Source organism: Monodon monoceros, unplaced genomic scaffold (assembly GCF_005190385.1).
Source record: "Monodon monoceros isolate NGI ecotype Baffin Bay Population unplaced genomic scaffold, NGI_Narwhal_1 Super_Scaffold_15, whole genome shotgun sequence".
NCBI lineage: Eukaryota > Metazoa > Chordata > Mammalia > Artiodactyla > Monodontidae > Monodon > Monodon monoceros.
The window spans coordinates 18,119,697-18,139,311 of NW_021703771.1; the positions used below are offsets into that span (position 1 = coordinate 18,119,697).

The 19,615-nt window shown below is 38.8% G+C and overlaps 1 protein-coding gene across 1 annotated transcript in view; it reads left to right on the forward strand.

The window, feature by feature from the left end:
* Window positions 1-19,615, forward strand: part of MRAP2 (melanocortin 2 receptor accessory protein 2) — a 53,603-nt gene that overhangs the window by 12,451 nt on the left and 21,537 nt on the right. The window contains exon 2 of the mRNA XM_029224331.1: window positions 2,394-2,526. Coding sequence (XP_029080164.1) covers window positions 2,400-2,526 — 127 coding nt within the window. The 5' untranslated portion in view covers window positions 2,394-2,399. The remainder of the gene's footprint in view (window positions 1-2,393; window positions 2,527-19,615) is intronic.

Here is a 19,615-nt window from a genome sequence, read left to right on the forward strand (position 1 = left end):
TGCACATTTCATGCAACATCACATTTAATCTTTACAGCAACTCCATGATGTAGGTACTGTTATCACCTTCATTCTCCTGATGGGAAAACAGAAGCTCAGATCATTTTTTTCCCATGGCTCTCAAGGCGGGGAGGGGTTGGTAAACTTTTTCTATAAAATATCAGAAAGTAAATATTTTAGGTTTTTGCGGCTCTACTATCTCTGTCACTAATACTCAGCTGTTATAGTGCTAGAGAAGACAAAAGATACAAAAACAAACGAGGGTAGCTGTGTTCCAATAAAGCCTTATTTATGGACTCTGATATTTGAATTTCACATACTTCTCTCAGGTCATGAAATAATATCATTGTTTTGATTTTTTTCCCCAACCGTTAAATATATTAAAATATTTTTCACTTGCAGGCTATACAAAAACAGGTAGTGGGCTGGATTTGATGATTCCAGTGTAGATGACAAGAGTATGCAGAGAAGGAGGGGTGGGTTAGGATGAAGTGGTAGGAGGAATACTCCTGCCGGAGGGAACAGTATGTGTGCCCATTCCAGGGAGCATGATGTATTTGAGGAACTGCAAGAAATCCAAGTGCGGCTTGGTATAGGGAAGGAGGCAAGATGAGAGGAGACAGCAGGGCTCAAGCCATGACCTTGTAAGACATTTTAAGGATTTTGGACTTTGTCCTTGGAGCAATGGGAAGCCATTTAAAAGTACTAAGCAAAAGAGTGACAGGGTAATTTGTCTTTTTAAAAGATCTTTGGCTGATGTGTGGAGAATGGATTGCAACGGATCCGTAAGAGTAGAAGCAGAAAAAGCAGGGGTCTCAAGAAGTGGGCCAGGTGGATGGTGATGGTGTCAATTAGTGGCTGTAGCCAGACCACTTCCTGCCAACAACAGGAAGTCAGGATGGTCGGTTTTGCAGATGAGGAAAATGTGGCTGGGAGAGCTGAAGTGTCTTCCCTGGCAACATAGCCAATGGAGGGAGAGCAATGATGAAGACCCTCGTCTATTTCATCGTTGAGGGAAATCAACTCTTGTTCAAATACTAGAAATGCCAAAGAAGATATGGTGGTAATGATTTTGTTATTTTTGTGCCGGTATTAGGAAGGTAACTGAATCCTTACTCAAAGGTCAGCTTTTCTTAAAATTTGTGTAGCTTTCTTTCCCAAAGGACAATTGGTACATTCTCTTCTACCTTTGGAGGAGTGATTCGCCTGGGTGGGCACTCAGAGTCACCCTCTAATTCTGATACTGGCATGCGTCTCTGGGTCATAGCACACCATCTTTTGAACAATAGAATGTGAGGGGTTGGAGTCTGTTTCTATGGGGTCCAGGACTGGCCTGGGGAAGAACGGAAGAGGGAAAGGTGAGACTCGTGCCTTGGGCCAGAGGGGTGGTGGTGATTTTGCCTCAGTTTCTCTGGGGGTTGTGCCCTAATGGCAGTGGTGGGTGGTACTGCCCCATGGTGGGTGGGAGAAGGGGAGCTTCAGAAAGCTCTTGTGGAGTGGGATCTAGTGGTTATACTGCTCAGTGGATCTTGGTTTTGGCTGGTACTTTATTCAGATTTCCCCTTATATTACTGTTGTCACTTAGTGTTCTTTCCCCATTATTAGGGGAGGTCTCTGGAGTCCTGGTCTAGCATCTCCTCCTAGCCCACAATGTATGGTGCCTCACATACAGCAGATGCTCAGTACTGAATATTGGCTCTGTGCACTTGTTGCCTTTGGTATCCATGCTGCACAGTACAAGCTCGTCTCACAAAGAAGTCAGCATTTTAAAATCTCAAATGATAACAAACAAGGCATTGGGACATCCTGAAAATAGGACAGATTTCAGGAGTTAGCAGTGACCAAGATTAGGGATTCCACTGAGGATCTTCTCCAATGATGTGACTTTTGTTGTCCCCTTCTTTTTTCTCCACCCCTATTTCATAAGACATAGGTCCCATGTCTTTATTTTTGCATGGTAGGTGCCCAGTAGACGTCTACTGGGCTTCTTCTCTTCTGATACTGATTTTATTTATTCGCTGTAGGCTCTGCATAGGTAGTGATAGGTGATGTGGCTGAAGTCGTGAGCTCAGAGATTTTGATACACTCTCCCCCTCCTTACTTCCTTCTTTCATCGGTTATTGGAAGTTGGTTATGTGCCAGGCACTGGGTTAAGTTCTGGGGGAACAACCATGAAAGAAGACATGGACTCTGGTTGCAAATAATGCATACCAGTCTCGTGGAGAGATAAAAGGAAGTAATGGCCACTGGGAATGCAGGCAGCCAGGGAGGGCTGTCCCTGACCTGGTGGATAGGACCTCCCTGAGGCCGTTGCCTGCTGACCTCCTGAACGTAGTCAAGGACAATGTGGATGCGTTAACAGACTCTACACTTGCCTTTCTCCATTTCTGCAGGTGGAGATGTCTGCCCAGAGGTTAGTTTCTAATGGGACGTCCCAGCAATCTGCATCTAATTCTGATTACACCTGGGAATATGAGTATTATGAGATTGGACCAGTTTCCTTTGAAGGACTGAAGGCTCACAAATGTAAGTCTTGTGCAATTCCCCATTGTAACCATGATGTGTGTTCGCTTTAACCTGTGAAATCCCCAGTGTTTACTTTTCCTGAACATTCTTTTTATAGAAATGTGTCCTCTACCCCCAAATCCCTGGAAAACACCCCCTCCAAATATAGGCTTATTGCTCAAGGATGTATAATATGAGTGACGAAGAACTTGAAAGATTCCCTTAGTGGCGGAACATGAATCAATGTCACTTTCAAATGAGATTTTTAAAAAATTAATGATGCCAGCTCTCCAAAACCATGTGAACATTTGGACCGTCAAAAATGTGTACACAAATAGAATCTGGAACTCTAATTTGAAGAACCTTCTCTTGTAACAGTCTGCAACATCCTTTCAGCCCCACTGGGTTTCTGGGGCTGTGGAAAGCAGTCTGTCTGTGTGTGTTCGTAGTGTTGGACCAGAATAGCCTGCAGTCATTCCCAGCTCTGTGTTATAGGCATGCATTGTGCTTTGTGTTATTGGAGTGATTAATGATCCAGCACAGAGCAAGGAAATATAACTCTATGAAAGGTTACCTTCCACCTCCAGTCATAACTGCCTGCTGACTGGCCAGCATGAAGTAGCTCAGTTTCCTTAAGCAGAGTTGACATGATAAGCAGAAAGTGCTGCCCATTACCAGGTCCTGTCGTGGTTACCCCATAAATGTTCCAGAGATGTTTGCTTGTTTCAGAATGAAGGTCCACAGCACCATAAAAATCGTAGGTTCTTATCTGGCTCAGCTTAATGAAACATGCTAGGAAATACAAGAGAGACTAGAATTGAAGATGCAAATGTGGCAAAGGAAATGCTTTCACTTCTTTTGTGTTTCCTGGCCGCTGCCACTCTAAGCTGTCTTGGCATTCATGGTTCCTCACTCCTACTTGCAAAGTGGGCTTTCTATTTTTTTCAGCTTCATTGAGGTATACTTGACAAATAAAATTGTAATATATTTAAAGTATACAAAGTGATAATTTGATATATATTGTGAAAAGATTCCCCCCGTCGAGTTAATTAACACATCCATCACCTCAGGTATGTATTTGTTTGATTGTTTATTCATTGTGAGAACATTTAAGTTCTATTCCCTTGCAAATTTCAATTGTACGAAACAGTGTTATCAACTATACTTTCCATGTTATACATTAGATCCTTAGATCTTATTCATCTTGTAGCTGAAAGTTTATACTCTTTTACCAACCTCTCCTGATTTCCCCAATCCCCCAGCCCCTGGCAACCACTTTTCTACTCTATTTCTATGAGTTCGACTTCTTTTCTTTTTTCTAGAGTCTACATATAAGTGATATCATGCACTATTTGTCTTTCTCTGTCTTGCTTATTTCACTTCATATAATGCCCTCCAGTTTCACAAATCTTGTCATAAATGACAGTATTTCCTTCTTCTTAAAGGCCAAATAATACTCAAATATCTATTTATCTATCTATCTATCTATAACATTTAATTAATCCATTCATCCATGAATAGACAGTTAGGTTGTTTCCATACCTTGGCTATTGTGAATAATGTTACAATGAACATGGGAGTATAGATAACCTCTTCAAGATAACGCTTTCATTTCCGTTGGATATATATCCAGAAATGGGAAAGCTGGATGATATGGTAGCTCTACTTTTAATTTCTTGAGGAAATTTCATGCTGTTTTTCATAGTGGCTGCACCAGTTACATTCCTACCCACAGTGCACAAAGGCTCCCTTTTCTCCACATCCTCACCAACAGTTGTTATCTCTTGTCTTTTTGGTAACAGGCATTCTAACAGTGGTGAGATGATATCTTCTTGAGGTTTTGAATTGCATTTTTCTAAAGATGAGCAATGTTGACCACATTTTCATGTACCTGTGGACCATTTGGATATCTTCTTTGGAAAAATGTCTATTCAGGCCCTTTGCCCATTTTTAAATTGCATTGTTTTTTTGCTATTGAGTTGTATGAGTTCCTTGTATATTTTGGATATTAACCCCCTACCAGATATGTGATTTGCAAATGTTTTCTCATATTCCATAATTTGCCTTTTCATTTTGTCGATGATTTCCTTTGCTGTGCAGAGGCTTTTTAGTTTGATGTACTCCCACTTGTTTATTTTTGCCTTTGTTCCCTTTGCTTTTGGTGTTAAATCCAAAAACTCATTACCAAGAGTGATGTCAAGGAGCTTACCCCTATGTTTATGACCATTATTTTGAATTCTCACTAAGATCTGTTTCTGGAGATTTATCTTATTCTTTTGTTTGGAATATATTCCTCTATTTCTTCAGTCTCCTTGACTCTCTGTTTTGGTTTCTGTGCATTAGATAAAAGAACCACCACTCCCAGTCTAGCAGAGTGGTCTTATATAGGAAATGAACCTTGTCATTCAGCCAGGCCTGAGATCTTAGTTTTCTCTCAAACTTGTATGATTGTTCAAGCAAACTTCTTTGTATTAGTAGCTCCTAGTAATTGAGAGTGTGTCAAGACCTGTCTGTGTCTGGAAGGAGAGGATTGTGGTCAGTGCCTAGATGCAGTTTGATTAGAAGCAGAACCTCAGGCAGCAGCTGCAGAGTAAATAGTTAAATTCTTTCCAGGGAGAAACTGGGAAATGGGCATTTTGTCTGCTCCTTCTGTGCTGAGCCTGGTGGAGAGCCATGGAAGGGTCTGTCAGGCTTTTTAAGAACTACAGTCCTGTCGGACTCATGGCTATCAGAGCTAGGATATCAGGCAGTCCCTTGGGCAGCAGCTGCAAAGGCTGGGGCGCCAGACTTGTATAAAAGCTCCTTCCAGGGAGATACTGACAACTTGGTTTTTTATTATTGGAGTGGGCTAGAGGAAGAAGGCAGGGAAGTATCTGTTGGCTTCACTGGTCCCTGGGAATGATCACAGCTGGCCCCTAGATGCCTGATAAATTAGAAGTCTGGCCCTCAGGTATCATATTCTAAAGTAAGCAGATAAACCCCTTTCAGAGAAAGACTGGGAAATGGGTGTTTTTGCCTGCTCCCCCTGCACTGAGCCCTGGGGAGATAGTCATGTGTGCTCATGAAGAACTGCTCCTTTGTTTGCTATAACCTTGGATTCTCATGGACAAAAGCCCTGTCTGCTTTCAGAGCTAGATGTTTAGGAGGCTTGTCTCTCTAGTGGGAGTCTTTTATTTTTAATTGAGGTAAAATTGGTACATAACATTATGTAAGTGTCAGGTGTACAAAATTATATTTAACATCTGTGTACACTACAAAGTGATCATCACCAAAGGTCTAGTTATCCACCATCACCATACAGTTGACCCCTTTTACCCATTTCACCTGTCCCCTAACTCCCTTCCCCTCTGATAACCACTGATCTGTTTTCTGTGTCTATCAATTTTTTGTTTGTTTTGTTTGTTTGTTTTAGATTCTACATATGAGTGAAATTATACAGTATTTGTCTTTCTCTAGTGTATTTTCTTTTCTCTAGTGTATCTCACTTAACATAATACCCTCACGGTCTATCTATGTTGTCTCAAATGGCAACATTGCATTCTTTTTTATGCCTGAGTAATATTCCATTTTCTCTGTGTGTTTGTACCATCTTCATTATCCATTCATCCATTGATGGACCCTTAGGTTGTTTCCAAATCTTTGCTATTATAAATAATGCTGTGGATTTGTTCAAGATGGCAGAGTAGAAGGACGTGCTCTCACTCCCTCTTGTGAGAGCACTGGAATCACAACTAACTGCTGAACAGTCATTGACAGGAAGATGCTGGAACTCACCAAAAAAGATACCCCACATCCAAAGACAAAGGAGAAGCCACAATGAGACGGTAGGAGGGGCGCAACACAGTAAAATCAAATCCCATAACTGCTGGGTGGGTGACTCACAAACTGGAGAACACTTATACCACAGAAGTCCACCCACTGGAGTGAAGGTTCTGAGCCCCACATCAGGCTTCCCAACCTGGGGGTCCGTCAACGGGAGGAGGAATTACTAGAGAATCAGACTTTGAAGGCTGGCGGGATTTGATTGCAGGACTTCGACAGGACTGGGGGAAACAGAGACTCCACTCTTGGAGGGCACACACAAAGTAGTGTGTGCATCGGGACACAGGGGAAGGAGCAGTGGCCCCATAGAGACTGAACCAGACATGCCTGCTAGTGTTGGAGCATCTCCTACAGAGGCGGGGGGTGGCTGTGTCTCACCATGAGGACAAGGACACTGGCAGCAGAAGTTCTGGGAAGTACTCCTGGCGTGAGTGCTCCCAGAGTCCGCCATTAGCCCCACCAAAGAGCCCCGGTAGGCTCCAGTGTTGGGTTGCCTCAGGCCAAACAAGCAACAGGGAGGGAACCCAGCCCCACCCATCAGCAGACAAGTGGATTAAAGTTTTACTGAGCTCTGCACACCAGAGCAACAGCCAGCTCTACCCACCACCAGTCCCTCCCATCAGGAAACTTGCACAAGCCTCTTAGATAGCCTCATCCACTAGAAGGCAGACAGCAGAAGCAAGAAGAACTACAATCCTGCAGCCTGTGGAACAAAAACCACATTCACAGAAAGATAGACAAGATGAAAAGACAGAGGACTATGTACCAGATGAAGGAACAAGATGAAACCCCAGAAAAACAACTAAATGAAGTGGAGATAGGCAACATTCCAGAAAAAGAATTCAGAATAATGAATGATAGTGAAGATGATCCAGGACCTCGGAAAAAGAATGGAGGCAAAGATCGAGAAGATGCAAGAAATGTTTAACAAAGACCTAGAAGAATTAAAGAACAAACAAACAGAGATGAACAATACAGTAACTGAAATGAAAAATACACTAGAAGGAATCAATAGCAGAATAACTGAGGCAGAAGAATGGATAAGTGACCTGGAAGACAGAATAGTGCAATTCACTGCTGCAGAACAGAATAAAGAAGAAAGAATAAAAAGAAATGAAGACAGCCTAAGAGACCTCTGGGACAACATTAAATGCAACAACATTTGCATTTTAGGGGTCCCAGAAGGAGAAGAAAGAGATAAAGGACCCAAGAAAATATTTGAAGAGATTATAGTCAAAAAATTCCCTAAACTGGGAAAGGAGATAACCACCCAAGTCCAGGAAGCACATAGAGTCCCACACAGGATAAACCCAAGGAGAAACACGCCAAGACACATAGTAATCAAATTGGCAAAAATTAAAGACAAAGTATTGAAAGCAGCAAGGGAAAAACAACAAATAACATAGAAGGGAACTCCCATAAGGTTAACAGCTGATTTCTCAGTGGACACTCTACAAGCCAGAAGGGAGGGGAATGACATTTAAAGTGATGAAAGGGAAGAACCTACAACCAAGGTTACTCTCCCTGGCAAGGATCTCATTCAGATTCGATGGAGAAATCAAAAGCTCTACAGACAAGCAAAAGCTAACAGAATTCAGCACCACCAAACCAGCTCTACAGCAAATGCCAAAGGAACTTCTCTAAGTGGGAAACACAAGAGAAGAAAAGGACCTACAAAAACAAAGCCAAAACAATTAAGAAAATGGTCATAGGAACATACATATCGATAATTACCTTAAACGTGAATGGAATAAATGCTCCAACCAAAAGACACAGCCTCACTGAATGGATACAAAAACAAGACCCATATATATTCTGTCTACAAGAGACCCAGTTCAGACCTAGGGACACATACAGACTGAAAGTGAGGGGATAGAAAAAGATATTCCATGCAAATGGAAATCCAAAGAAAGCTGGAGTAGCAATACTCAATATCAGATAAAATAGACTTTAAAATAAAGAATGTTACAAGAGACAAGGAAGGACACTACATAATGATCAAGGGATCAATCCAAGAAGAAGATATAACAATTATAAATATATATGCATCCAACATAGGAGCACCTCAATACATAAGGCAACTGCTAACAGCTATAAAAGAGGAAATTGACAGTAACACAATAATAGTGGGGAACTTTAACACCTCACTTACACCAATGGACAGACCATCCAAACAGAAAGTTAATAAGGAAACACAAGCTTTAAATGACACAATAGACCAGATAGATTTAATTGATATTTATAGGACATTCCATCCAAAAACAGCAGATTACACTTTCTTCTCAAGTGCGCACAGAACATTCTCCAGGATAGATCACATCTTGGGTCACAAATCAAGCCTCAGTAAATTTAAGGAAATTGAAATCATATCAAGCATCTTTTCTGACCACAACGTTATGAGATTAGATATCAATTACAGGGGAAAAAACGTAAAAAACACAAACACATGGAGGCTAAACAATACGTTCCTAAATAACCAAGAGACCACTGAAGAAATCAAAGAGGAAATCAAATACCTAGAGACAAATAACGATGAAAACACGATGATCCAAAACCTATGGGATGTGGCAAAACCAGTTCTAAGAGGGAAGTTTATAGCAATACAATCCTACCTCAAGAAACAACAAATGGGCTTCCCTGGTGGCGCAGCGGTTGAGAGTCTGCCTGCCGATGCAGGGGACATGGGTTCGTGCCTTCGTTCAGGAATATCCCACATGCCGTGGAGTGGCTAGGCCCATGAGCATGACCACTGAGCCTGCGTGTCCGGAGCCTGTGCTCCGCAACGGGAGAGGCCACAACAGTGAGAAGCCCGTGTACCACAAAAAAAAAAAAAAAAAAGAAACAACAAACATCTCAAATAAACAATCTAACCTTACACCTAAAAGAACTAGAGAAAGAAGAACAAACAAAACCCAAAGTTAGTAGAAGGAAAGAAATCATAAAGATCAGAGCCGAAATAAAAAAAATAAACAAAGAAAACAAAGCAAAGATCAATAAAACTAAGAGCTGGTTCTTTGAGAAGATAAACAAAATTGATAAACCATTAGCCAGACTCATCAAGAAAAAGAGGGAGAGGACTCAAATCATTAAAATTAGAAATGAAAAAAGAGAAGTTACAACAGACACCACAGAAATACAAAGGATCCTAAGAGACTACCACAGGCAACTCTATGCCAATAAAATGGACACCCTGGAAGAAATGGACAAATTCTTAGAAAAGTATAACCTTCCAAGACTGAACCAGGAAGAAATAGAAAATATGAACAGACCAATCACAAGTATTGAAATTGAAATTGTGATTAAAAATCTTCCAACAAACAAAAGTCCAGGACCAGATGGCTTCACAGGTGAATTCTATCAAACATTTAGAGAAGAGCTAACACCCATCCTTCTCAGACTCTTGCAAAAAGTTGCAGAGGAAGGAACACTCCCAAACTCATTCTATGAGGCCACCGTCACCTTGATACCAAAACCAGACAAAGATACTACAAAAAAAGAAAATTACAGACCAATATCACTCATGAATATAGATGCAAAAATCCTCAACAAAATACTAGCAAACAGAATCCAACAACACATTAAAGGATCATACACCATGATCAAGTAGGATTTATCCCAGGGATGCAAGGATTCTTCAATATACACCATATTAACAATCAATGTGATACACCATATTAACAAACTGAAGGAGAAAAACCATATGATCATCTCAATAGATGCAGAAAAAGCTTTTGACAAAATTCAACACCCATTTATGATAAAAACTCTCCAAAAGGTGGGCATAGGGGGAACCTACCTCAACATATTAAAAGCCATATATGACAAACCCACAGTAAACATCATTCTCAATGGTGAAAACCTGAAAGCATTTCCTCTAAGATCAGGAACAATACAAGCATGTCCACTCTCATCACTATTATTCAACAAAATTTTGGAAGTCCTAGCCACGGCAGTCAGAGAAGAAAAAGAAATAAAAGGAATACAAATTGGAAAAGAAGAGTAAAACTGTCACTGTTTGCAGAAGACATGATACTATACATAGAGAATCCTAAAGATGCCACTAAAAAACTACTAGAACTAATCAATAAATTTGGTAAAGTTGCAGGATACAAAATTAATGCACAGAAATCTCTTGCATTCCTATACACTAATGATGAAAAATGTGAAAGAGCCAAGGGGGGAAAGTGGCGGGGCAGGGGGGAGAGGTGGGATGAACTGGGAGACTGGGATTGACATATATACACCAATATGTATAAAATGGATAACTAATAAGAACCTGCTGTATAAAAAAAATTAAATTAAAAAAATAATGCTGCAATGAACATAGGTGTTTATACATCTTTGCGAATTAGTGTTTTCATATTCTTCAGATAAATACCTAGAAGTAGAATAGTTGGATCGTATGGTAGTTCTATTCTTAATTTTTTGAGGAATCTCCATACTGTTTTGTATAGTGGCTGCACCAATTTACATTCCTACCAATAGCGCTCAAATGTTCCCTTTTCTTCTCATCCTCTCAAACACTTGCTATTTCTTGTCTTGAGAGCCACTCTAACAGTTGTAAGGTGATATCTCATAGTGGTTTTGATTTGAATTTCTCTAATAGTTAGTGATATTGAACATCTTTTCATGTGCCTTTTGGCCATCTGTATGTCTTCTTTGGAAAGATGTCTATTCAGATCCTCTGCCCATTTTTTAGTAGAGTTGTGTGTGTTTTTTGTTGTTGTATTGTCTGTGTTCTCTATATTTTTTATATTAACCCCTTTTGCATATATGATTTACAGATTTCTCCCATTCAGTAGGCTGCCTTTTTGTTTTGATGATGGTTTCCTTCACTGTGCAGAAGCTTTTTAGTTTGATGTAGTCCCATTTATTTATTTTGCTTTTGTTTCCCTTGCCTTTGGAGTCAGATCTCTAAAAACATCACTAAGAATGATGTCAATAAGGTTACCACCTATGTTTTCTTCTAGAAATTTTATGGTTTCAGGTCTTATATTTAAGCCTTTAATCCATTTTGAATTAATTTTTGTGTATGGTATAAGGTAGTGATCTAGTTTCATTCTTTTGCATGTGGCTGTCCAGTTTTCCCAACATCATTTATTGAAGAGACTGTCCTTTCCCCATACTATGTCCCTGGCTCCACTGTCATAGATTAATTGTCCATATATGTGTGGGTTTATTTCTGGGCTCTCTCTGTTCTTCATTGATCTGTGTGTCTGTTTTTATGCCAATATCATACTGTTTTGATACTATAGCTTTGTAGTATATTTTGAAATCAGGGAGTATGATTCCTCCAGGTTTGTTCTTTCTCAAGATTGCTTTGACTATTCAGGATCTTTTGTGGTTCCATACAAATTTTAGAATTATTTGTTCTAGTTCTGTGAAATATGTCATTGGTATTTCATTAGGGATGGCATTGAATCTGTAGATTGCTTTGCATAGTATGGACATTTTAGCAATGTTAATTTTTCCAATCCTTGAATGCAGAATATCTTTCCATTTATTTGTGTCTTCTTCAGGTTTTTTTTTGTCAGAGTCTTACAGTTTTCAGCATAGAGATTTTCACCTCCTTGGTTAAATTTATTCTTAGGTATATTATTCTTTTTGATACAATTGTAAATGGAATTGTTTTCGTAATTTCTACTTATGATAGTTCATTATCAGTGTATAGAAATACCAGAGTTTCTGTATATTGAGTTTGTATCCTGCAAGTTTACTGAATTCATTTTTGTAGTTGTAACAGTTTTTTGGTGGAGTCTTCAGGGTTTTCTACATATAGTATCATGTCAGCTGCAAATAGTGAAAGTTTTACTTGTTCCTTTTCAGTTTGGATGCTTTTTATTTCTTTTTCTTGTCTAATTGCTAAGACTTCCAATACTATGTTGAATAAAAGTGACAAGTGTGGGCATCCTAGTCTTGTTCCTGGTCTTAGAGGAAGAGCTTTCAGTTTTTCCCTGTTGAGTATGATGTTAGCTGTGGGTTTGTTATATTGATACATGGCTTTTATTAAGTTGAGGTATATTTCCTCCATACCCACTTTTTTTCCCCATGCTATTCTGTTACATTTAATCTCAGCAACTTGCATCCAAGAACTCATTCAAGAGAACATTATATAAGTTTATAAGCCATATTAAGTTGTACCAAAAAAGCTTTGCTCTCCTATAAACAGCCCTGAAAAACATGGTGTTTCTATTTGGTACTTAGATGATACTTTTTTAAAAAATTAAAGTATAGTTGATTTACAATGTTGTGCCAATCTCTGCTGTATAGCAAAATGACTCAGTTATACACATACACGCATTCTTTGCCATTATGGTTTATCCCAGGAGATTGGATATAGTTCCCTGTGCTATACAGTAGGACTTTGTTGTTTATCCATTCAAAATGTAATAGTTTGCATCTACCAACCTCAAACTCTAACTTGATCCCTCTCCCTCCCCCCTCCCCCTTGGCAACCACAAGTCTGTTCTCTATAGCTGTGAGTCTATTTCTACTTTGTAGATAAGTTCATTCGTGCCATATTTTAGATTCCATACATATGTGATATCATATAGTATTTGTCTTTCTCTTTCTGACTTATTTCACTTAGTGTGATCATCTCTATCTGCATCCATGTTGCTGCAAATGACATTATTTCATTCTTTTTTATGGCTGAGTAATATTCCATTGTATATATGTACCCCATCTTCTTTATCCATTCATCTGTCAATGGACATTTAGGTTGTTTCCATGTCTTGGCTATTGTGAATAGTGCTGCTATGAACATAGGGGTGCATGTATCTTTTTGAATTATAGTTTTGTCTGGGTAGGAGTGGGGTTGCTGGATCATATGGTAGGTCTATTTTTAGTTTTCTGAGGAACCTCTGTGCTGTTTTCCATAGCAGCTGCACCAACTTACATTCCCACCAACAGTGTAGGAGGGTTCCCTTTTCTCCACACCGTCTTCAACACTTGTTATTTGTAGGCTTTTTAATGATGGTCATTTTGACTGGTGTGAGGTGGTACCTCATTGTAGTTTTGATTTGCATTTCTTTAATAATTAGTGATGTTGAGCATCTTTTCATGTGCCTATTGGTCATCTGTATGTCTTTTTGGAGAAATGTCTATTAATATAGTCACTTTGTTGAGAGTTCTTGTAAATGGATGTCAACTTTTGTCAAATGCTTTTTATGCAACAATTGATATGATCATGTGATTTTTATCTTTCATCCTGTTAATGTGGTGTATCATGTTGATTGATTTGCAGATACTGAACCATTTTTGCATCCCTGAAATAAATCCCTCTTGTTCATGGTGTATGATCTTTTTAATGTATGTTAAATTCAGTTTGCTAATGTTTTGTTGAAGATTTTTGCATCTATTTTCGTCAAAGATATTGGCGTGTGATTTTTTTTCCCTTGGTATTCTTGTCTGGTTTTGGTATCAGGATAATATGGCCTTGTAAAATGAGTTGGAAACATTTCTTCCTCTTAATTTTTTTGGAACAGTTTGAAAAGCATAGGTATTAAATCTTCTTTGAATGTTTTGTAGAATTCACCAGTGAAGTCGCCTGGTCCTATACTTTTGTTTGTTTGGAAGTTTTTTAAAATCACTGATTCAATCTCCTTATTAGTAATTGGTCTATTCAGATTTTCTATTTCTCCATAATTCAGTCTTAGAAGATTGTGTGTTTCTAGAAACATCCATTTCTTCTAGGTTGTTGAATTTGTTGGTATATAGTTGTTCTTAGGAGTCTCTTATAATCTTTTCTATTTCTGTGGTATCAGTTGTAATTTCTCCTCTTTCATTTCTGACTTTGATTCTTCTCTGTTTTTTTTCTTGGTTAGTCTAGGTGTTGGCTTGTTGATTTTGTTTATCTTTTCAAAGAACCAGCTCTTAGTTTCATTAATCCTTTCTATTTTTTTCATTTATTTTGGGTCTGATCTTTATTATTTCCTTCCTAATGCCAACTTTGAACTTTGTTCTTTATTTTCTAGATCCTTTAGGTGTAATGTTAGATTGTTTATTTGAGATTTTTCTTGTTTCTCATGGTAGGCCTGTATTGCTATGAACTTCCCTCTTAGAATCGCTTTTGCTGCCTCTTAGAGATTTTAGTATGTCATATTTTTGTTTTCATTTGTCTTTAGGTATTTTTAAATTTCTCCTTTGATTTCTTCAAAGATTCATTGGTTGTTCAGATTAAATGTTGTTTAATCTCCACATTTTTGTGGTTTTTACAATTTTTTTCCCATATTTGATTTCTAGTTTTATACCATTGTGGTTGGGAAAGATGCTTAATATTATCTTGAATTTATTGAGACTTGGTTTTTGGCTTGTTTAACATGTTATCTAGCCTGGAGAGTGTTCCATGTGCACCTGAGAATGGGTACTCTGCTGCTTTTGGATGAAACGCTTTGTATATATCTATTAAATGTGTCTGCTCTAATGTGTCGTTTAAGCCTAATGTTTCTTTATTGATTTTCTGTTTGAATGATGTATCCACTGATGTAAGTGGGGTGTTAAAGTCCCCTACTGTTAGTTTGTTGATGTTAATTTCACTCCTTAGGCCTGTTAATATTTGCTTTATGTATTGTGGAGCTCCTATATTGGGTGCATATGTATTTTTTAAGTGTTACATCTTCTTGCTTCATTGACCTCTTTATCATTATATATATCCTCTTTGTCTTTTATTACATTCTTTGTTTTAAAGTCTATTTTGTATTATATGAATATAGCTACACCAGCTTTCTTTTAGTTTCCATTTGCATGGGCTATCTTTCCCCATCCTTTCACTTTTAATTTGTGTGTGTCCTTACTTCTGAAGTGGATCTCTTGTAGGCAGCATCCAGATGGGTCTTGCTTTTTTATCCATTCAGTCACTCTGTGTCTTTTGATTGGACAATTTAGTCCACTTACATTTAAAGTAATTACTGATAGATATGTACTTATTGCCATTTTGTTAATTATTTTTGGATTGTTTTTGTAGTTCCTCTCTGTTTCTTTTTCTCTTTGTCTCTTCCCTTGTGGTTTCATGGCTGTCTTTAGTGTTATGTTTAGGTTAATTCCTCTTTCTTTTGTGTATTTACTATAAGTTTTTGTTTGTGGCTACCATGGTTTACATATGACACCCTATGCATATAATGGTCTGGTTTAGGTTGATAACAACTTAAATTTGAACACATTCCAGAAGGTTACTTTTTTTTTTTACTCCCTCCCTCATGTTTTATATTTTTTGACATCTTTATGACATCTGTATAGATGTATATATACATCTATATATCATCTATATTTATGACATCTTTTACATTTTTTATTTTATGCATATTTTAACTAATTAGTTTTAATTTTTCTATTTTTTTGTCTTTTAATCTTCATTCTTGCTTTATAAGTGATTGATCCATTACCTTTACTACTGACTTACCTATTCTAGTGAGATTTTTACTCAATGTTTTTATGTTATTTATCAGTGCCATTTCTTTTTAGCTTAAAGAAGTCTCTTTAACATTTTTTGTAAGCCCAGTTTAACGGTGATGAACTCCTCTAGGTTTTGCTTATCTGGGAAACTCTTAAACTCTTCAATTCTGAATGATAACCTTGTCAGGTAGAGAACTTTTGGTTGGAATTTTTTCCTTCCAGCACTTTGAATATGTCATGCCACTCCCTTCACCTGCTAAGTTTCTGCTGAAAAATTTACTGATAGCCTTATGGGGTTTCTCTTGTATATGTAAAGTTTTTTTTGTTTTGTTTTAGCTACTTTTAAGATTCTCTCTTTATCTTTGCCTTTTATCATTTTAATTATGGTGTGTCTTGGTGTGGATCTCTTTGGGTTCATCTTATTTGGAACTCTCTAGACTTACTGGACCTGGATGTCTATTTCCTTCTTCAGACTAGGAAAGTTTTCAGCTAATATTTCTTCAGATAAGCTTTCTGGCCCTTTCTCCTCCTTTTGGACCCCTATAATGTGAATGTTATTCTGCTTGACATTGTTCCAAAAGTCCCTTGAGATATCTTTACTTTTTAAAATTCTTATTTTTGTTTTTGCTCCTGTGTCTTAGTGAGTTCCATTGCTTTGTCTTCCTGTTGTGTTCTGCTTCATCCAGTCTGCTGTTGAACCCCTCTAGTTTGTTTTTCAGTTCAGTTATTATATTCTTCAGCTCTTTAACTTCTGTTTAGTACTTTCTTATATTTTCTCTTTCTTTGTTGAAGCTCTTACTGTGTGGTTCCATTCTTCTCCCAAGTTCAGTGAACATCTTTATGACCATTACTTTGAACTTTTTATCAGGTAGATTGCTTATCTCCATTTCATTAAGGTCTTTTTCTGAGGTTTTGTCTTGTTCTTTCATTTGGGACATATTCCTCTGTCTCCTCATTTTGAGTAACTCTCTGTGTTTGTTTCTGTGTATTGGGCCAAAAAGCTGCCTCCTCCAGTCTTGAAGGAGTGGCCTTGTGTAGGAAATCCTGTGGGCCCCAGATGCCCTGGCCACTAGAGCTGGGCACTCAAGGGGCATCCCCTGTATGGGCTGCATGTGCCAGCCTGCTGCAGTGCAGGGGTGGGCAGGGGTCTTGCCCAACCCAGATGTGGCATGCAGCTGTAGCACAGGGGTGGGTGGAGCTCTCATTGAGGCACACCTACTGGCACTAGCAGGTTAGAGGGAGACTTCCAAAATGGCACCCACCAGTGCTGGCATTAGCAAGATAGAATGAAATCACAAGAATGGCATCTGCCAGTGTATCCATCACCAGAAAGAGTCCCAGCAGGTTCCTGCCTTTCCAGCAGATTCTTGAAGATTAGTTAATGGGTCTCCTTCATGAATAGTCCAGGTGCTTTTCAAACGGGTGTTTTTGTGCTGGATTCTGGGGCAAGGGAGTCTGTGAGCCCTTTAAAAAGCAGGTTCTCCATTCCCTACAGATCTGTGTTTTTCCTGGATGTAATCCTCATTGGTTTTCAAAGCCAGGCATTTTGGGGGCTTGTCTCTCCTATGCAGGATCTAAGATTTGGGGTGCTTGCTATACAGCACAGACCACCTCACTCCTTAGAGAAAAGTTCTGTATTTTTGAGATCCCTCCCAATTGTGGGTCGCTGCACCAGGGTGGAGATTTTTTTTTTTTGGTGAGACTGTGTTTCTGCATCTCCTAACTGTCTCAATGCTGTCTTTTTATCCTTTGTTGTGGAGGCTCTGTTTGTCCAGTTTTCAGGTCTTTTTTAGAAGGAAGTATTCCCTATGTAGTTGTAGATTTGTTGTGTCCGTGGGAGGAGGTGAATTCAGGATCTTCCTACACCACCATCTTGAACTGCCTCCAGTGGGGCTCTAGATGTGTGGTCTAAACCCTTCCTCAGGGAGAATGTGGGAGTTGGGGGTTACCTCAGATGGCTATGTTGCTATGCTGGGGGTGGGGTTAATGGCAAGAGTGTGTCTCAGCCTTTCCTACTCATTTGAATGTGAGTAGGAAATCATTTGTCAGATGTGTAGGAGTTGCTCAGATAGTTTCTGGATCTCTTTCAGAGGGAATTGCTCCATATGTAGCTGTATATTCCATGTGTCTGTGGGAGGAGGGGAGCTCAGGAGCCTCCTGAGTCTCCATCGTGGTCAGCTCCCAATTCCAGCTAATAAAGTGCTTAGCCTTTGTTCCCACTCCCTCATTGCAGGAAGGACCACAAGAGCCAGGGATTCATGTATAGGTCCTGGGGCCTGGATGCTACTGATTGCTGATGGCTGTGGCAGACCATCTGGCTGGGCAATTAGAGGGACAGGGGCAGTGATACCCTGGCTGGTTCCTGCCCTCTGGTCTCCAGCGATGGGACTGTAAAGGGCTTTGGAGTTACTAATTTCCTGGATCAAGAGCTTTCTATTTTTGTTCCTTAAAAATCGTTAACTAAACCACATATCATTTACCCCTGAAGTGAATAGTAATAATTAAATGCTTTTGCTCATTCCTATATTGATGTCTTCTCAGTCGTTCTTTGTGGAAGTAAAAAAAAAAAAAAAAAAAAGTACATGGAATCCATTAGGATGTGCTGTCATCAATTTTCTGATGGAGGGCTGTTGCCGTCAGGGTGTGAAATCACCCCCTTTAACTTACTTTGATTCTTTAATCTGTTATTTTCTGGGAAAATCTGTAGGTAAGGATACTTGCTGTTAAGAATTTTAGCGGAAATCAAAATGACTGGGCAAATTGCCATATATTTCCCTGTAATATAAGCTTTTACAGCTTGGTGACACAGATTTTATTTTTGTGTCATTTTGCGCCTGTCTCTTTTTCTTAGTTTAAGGGGCAGAGAAAACAGCCTGCTGCTGTAGTTTTGGTTGGTGCATTTCCAGAAACAGTTGAAAATCTCTTTGGGGCATATTACATTTAGAAATGATTATAGCTGGAAAAAAATTCCTCCAAAATGTAGGGAGAAGTATGATACACTACATACTTATTTTACTCACTATATCATTAATAAGGAGTGCTTTTGTTTTTAACATTCCCATTAGGAAAACCCCAAAATTCCTGGGTGGGTCCTTGTTGTTTTGATTAAGAGATCTGATTAAAGTAGAGGCCCTTAGCTTCAGGAACAAACCCCAAGACATACAGGAAAGTAAGTCAACTATTGTACTGTGTACCTTGGTATAGTCTCTTCCACTTTAAAATGCTGTAATTCTGGCTTTCAAGTGTGTCTCCTTGTTTGGCTGAGCAAAATTCAAAGCCAGTTAGGTGCAGTTTCAAAAGAATAAAAGCAAGTCATTTCAATGGGAAGCACTTATGAAGATAGGAATGACCATAGCAATTACCTTCATTTATTTGACCTGTAATGAATCTTCATAGCAATAGTTAGATCTCTAGTTAGACTAAGTTCTCCTGCCTGCTGAAATTAAGATTCCTACCTCCAAAGGGTCTTTCATGTGAGAAACAACCTCTGATGGTCATTGTAAATTCTCATTTTGCCTTCAGTTTTGGATCTGGTATTAAACCTTATATCTATCAGAAGTGGACATATATCTGACATACACTGGGTACCAGCAGAATGGACATTCATTCATTCTGCATGTATTTGTTGAGTACCTGTTATGTGCAGCACTATTTTAAGCACTGGAGATACAACAGTGAAAAGACAAAACACTTTCTCATATGGATCTTGCATTTTACTGGGAGAGAGATAATAAGTAAGTTAAATAGATGAACTATGCCAGATGGTGATAAAAGATAGAGTAGGGAAAGGAGATGTGGAGAGTCGAGGTGAAAGTATAGCTAGAATGGCCATGGAAGGCCTTCCTGAGAAGGAGAAAAATGATAAAAGACCTAAAGGAAGTGAGAGATTGAGCTA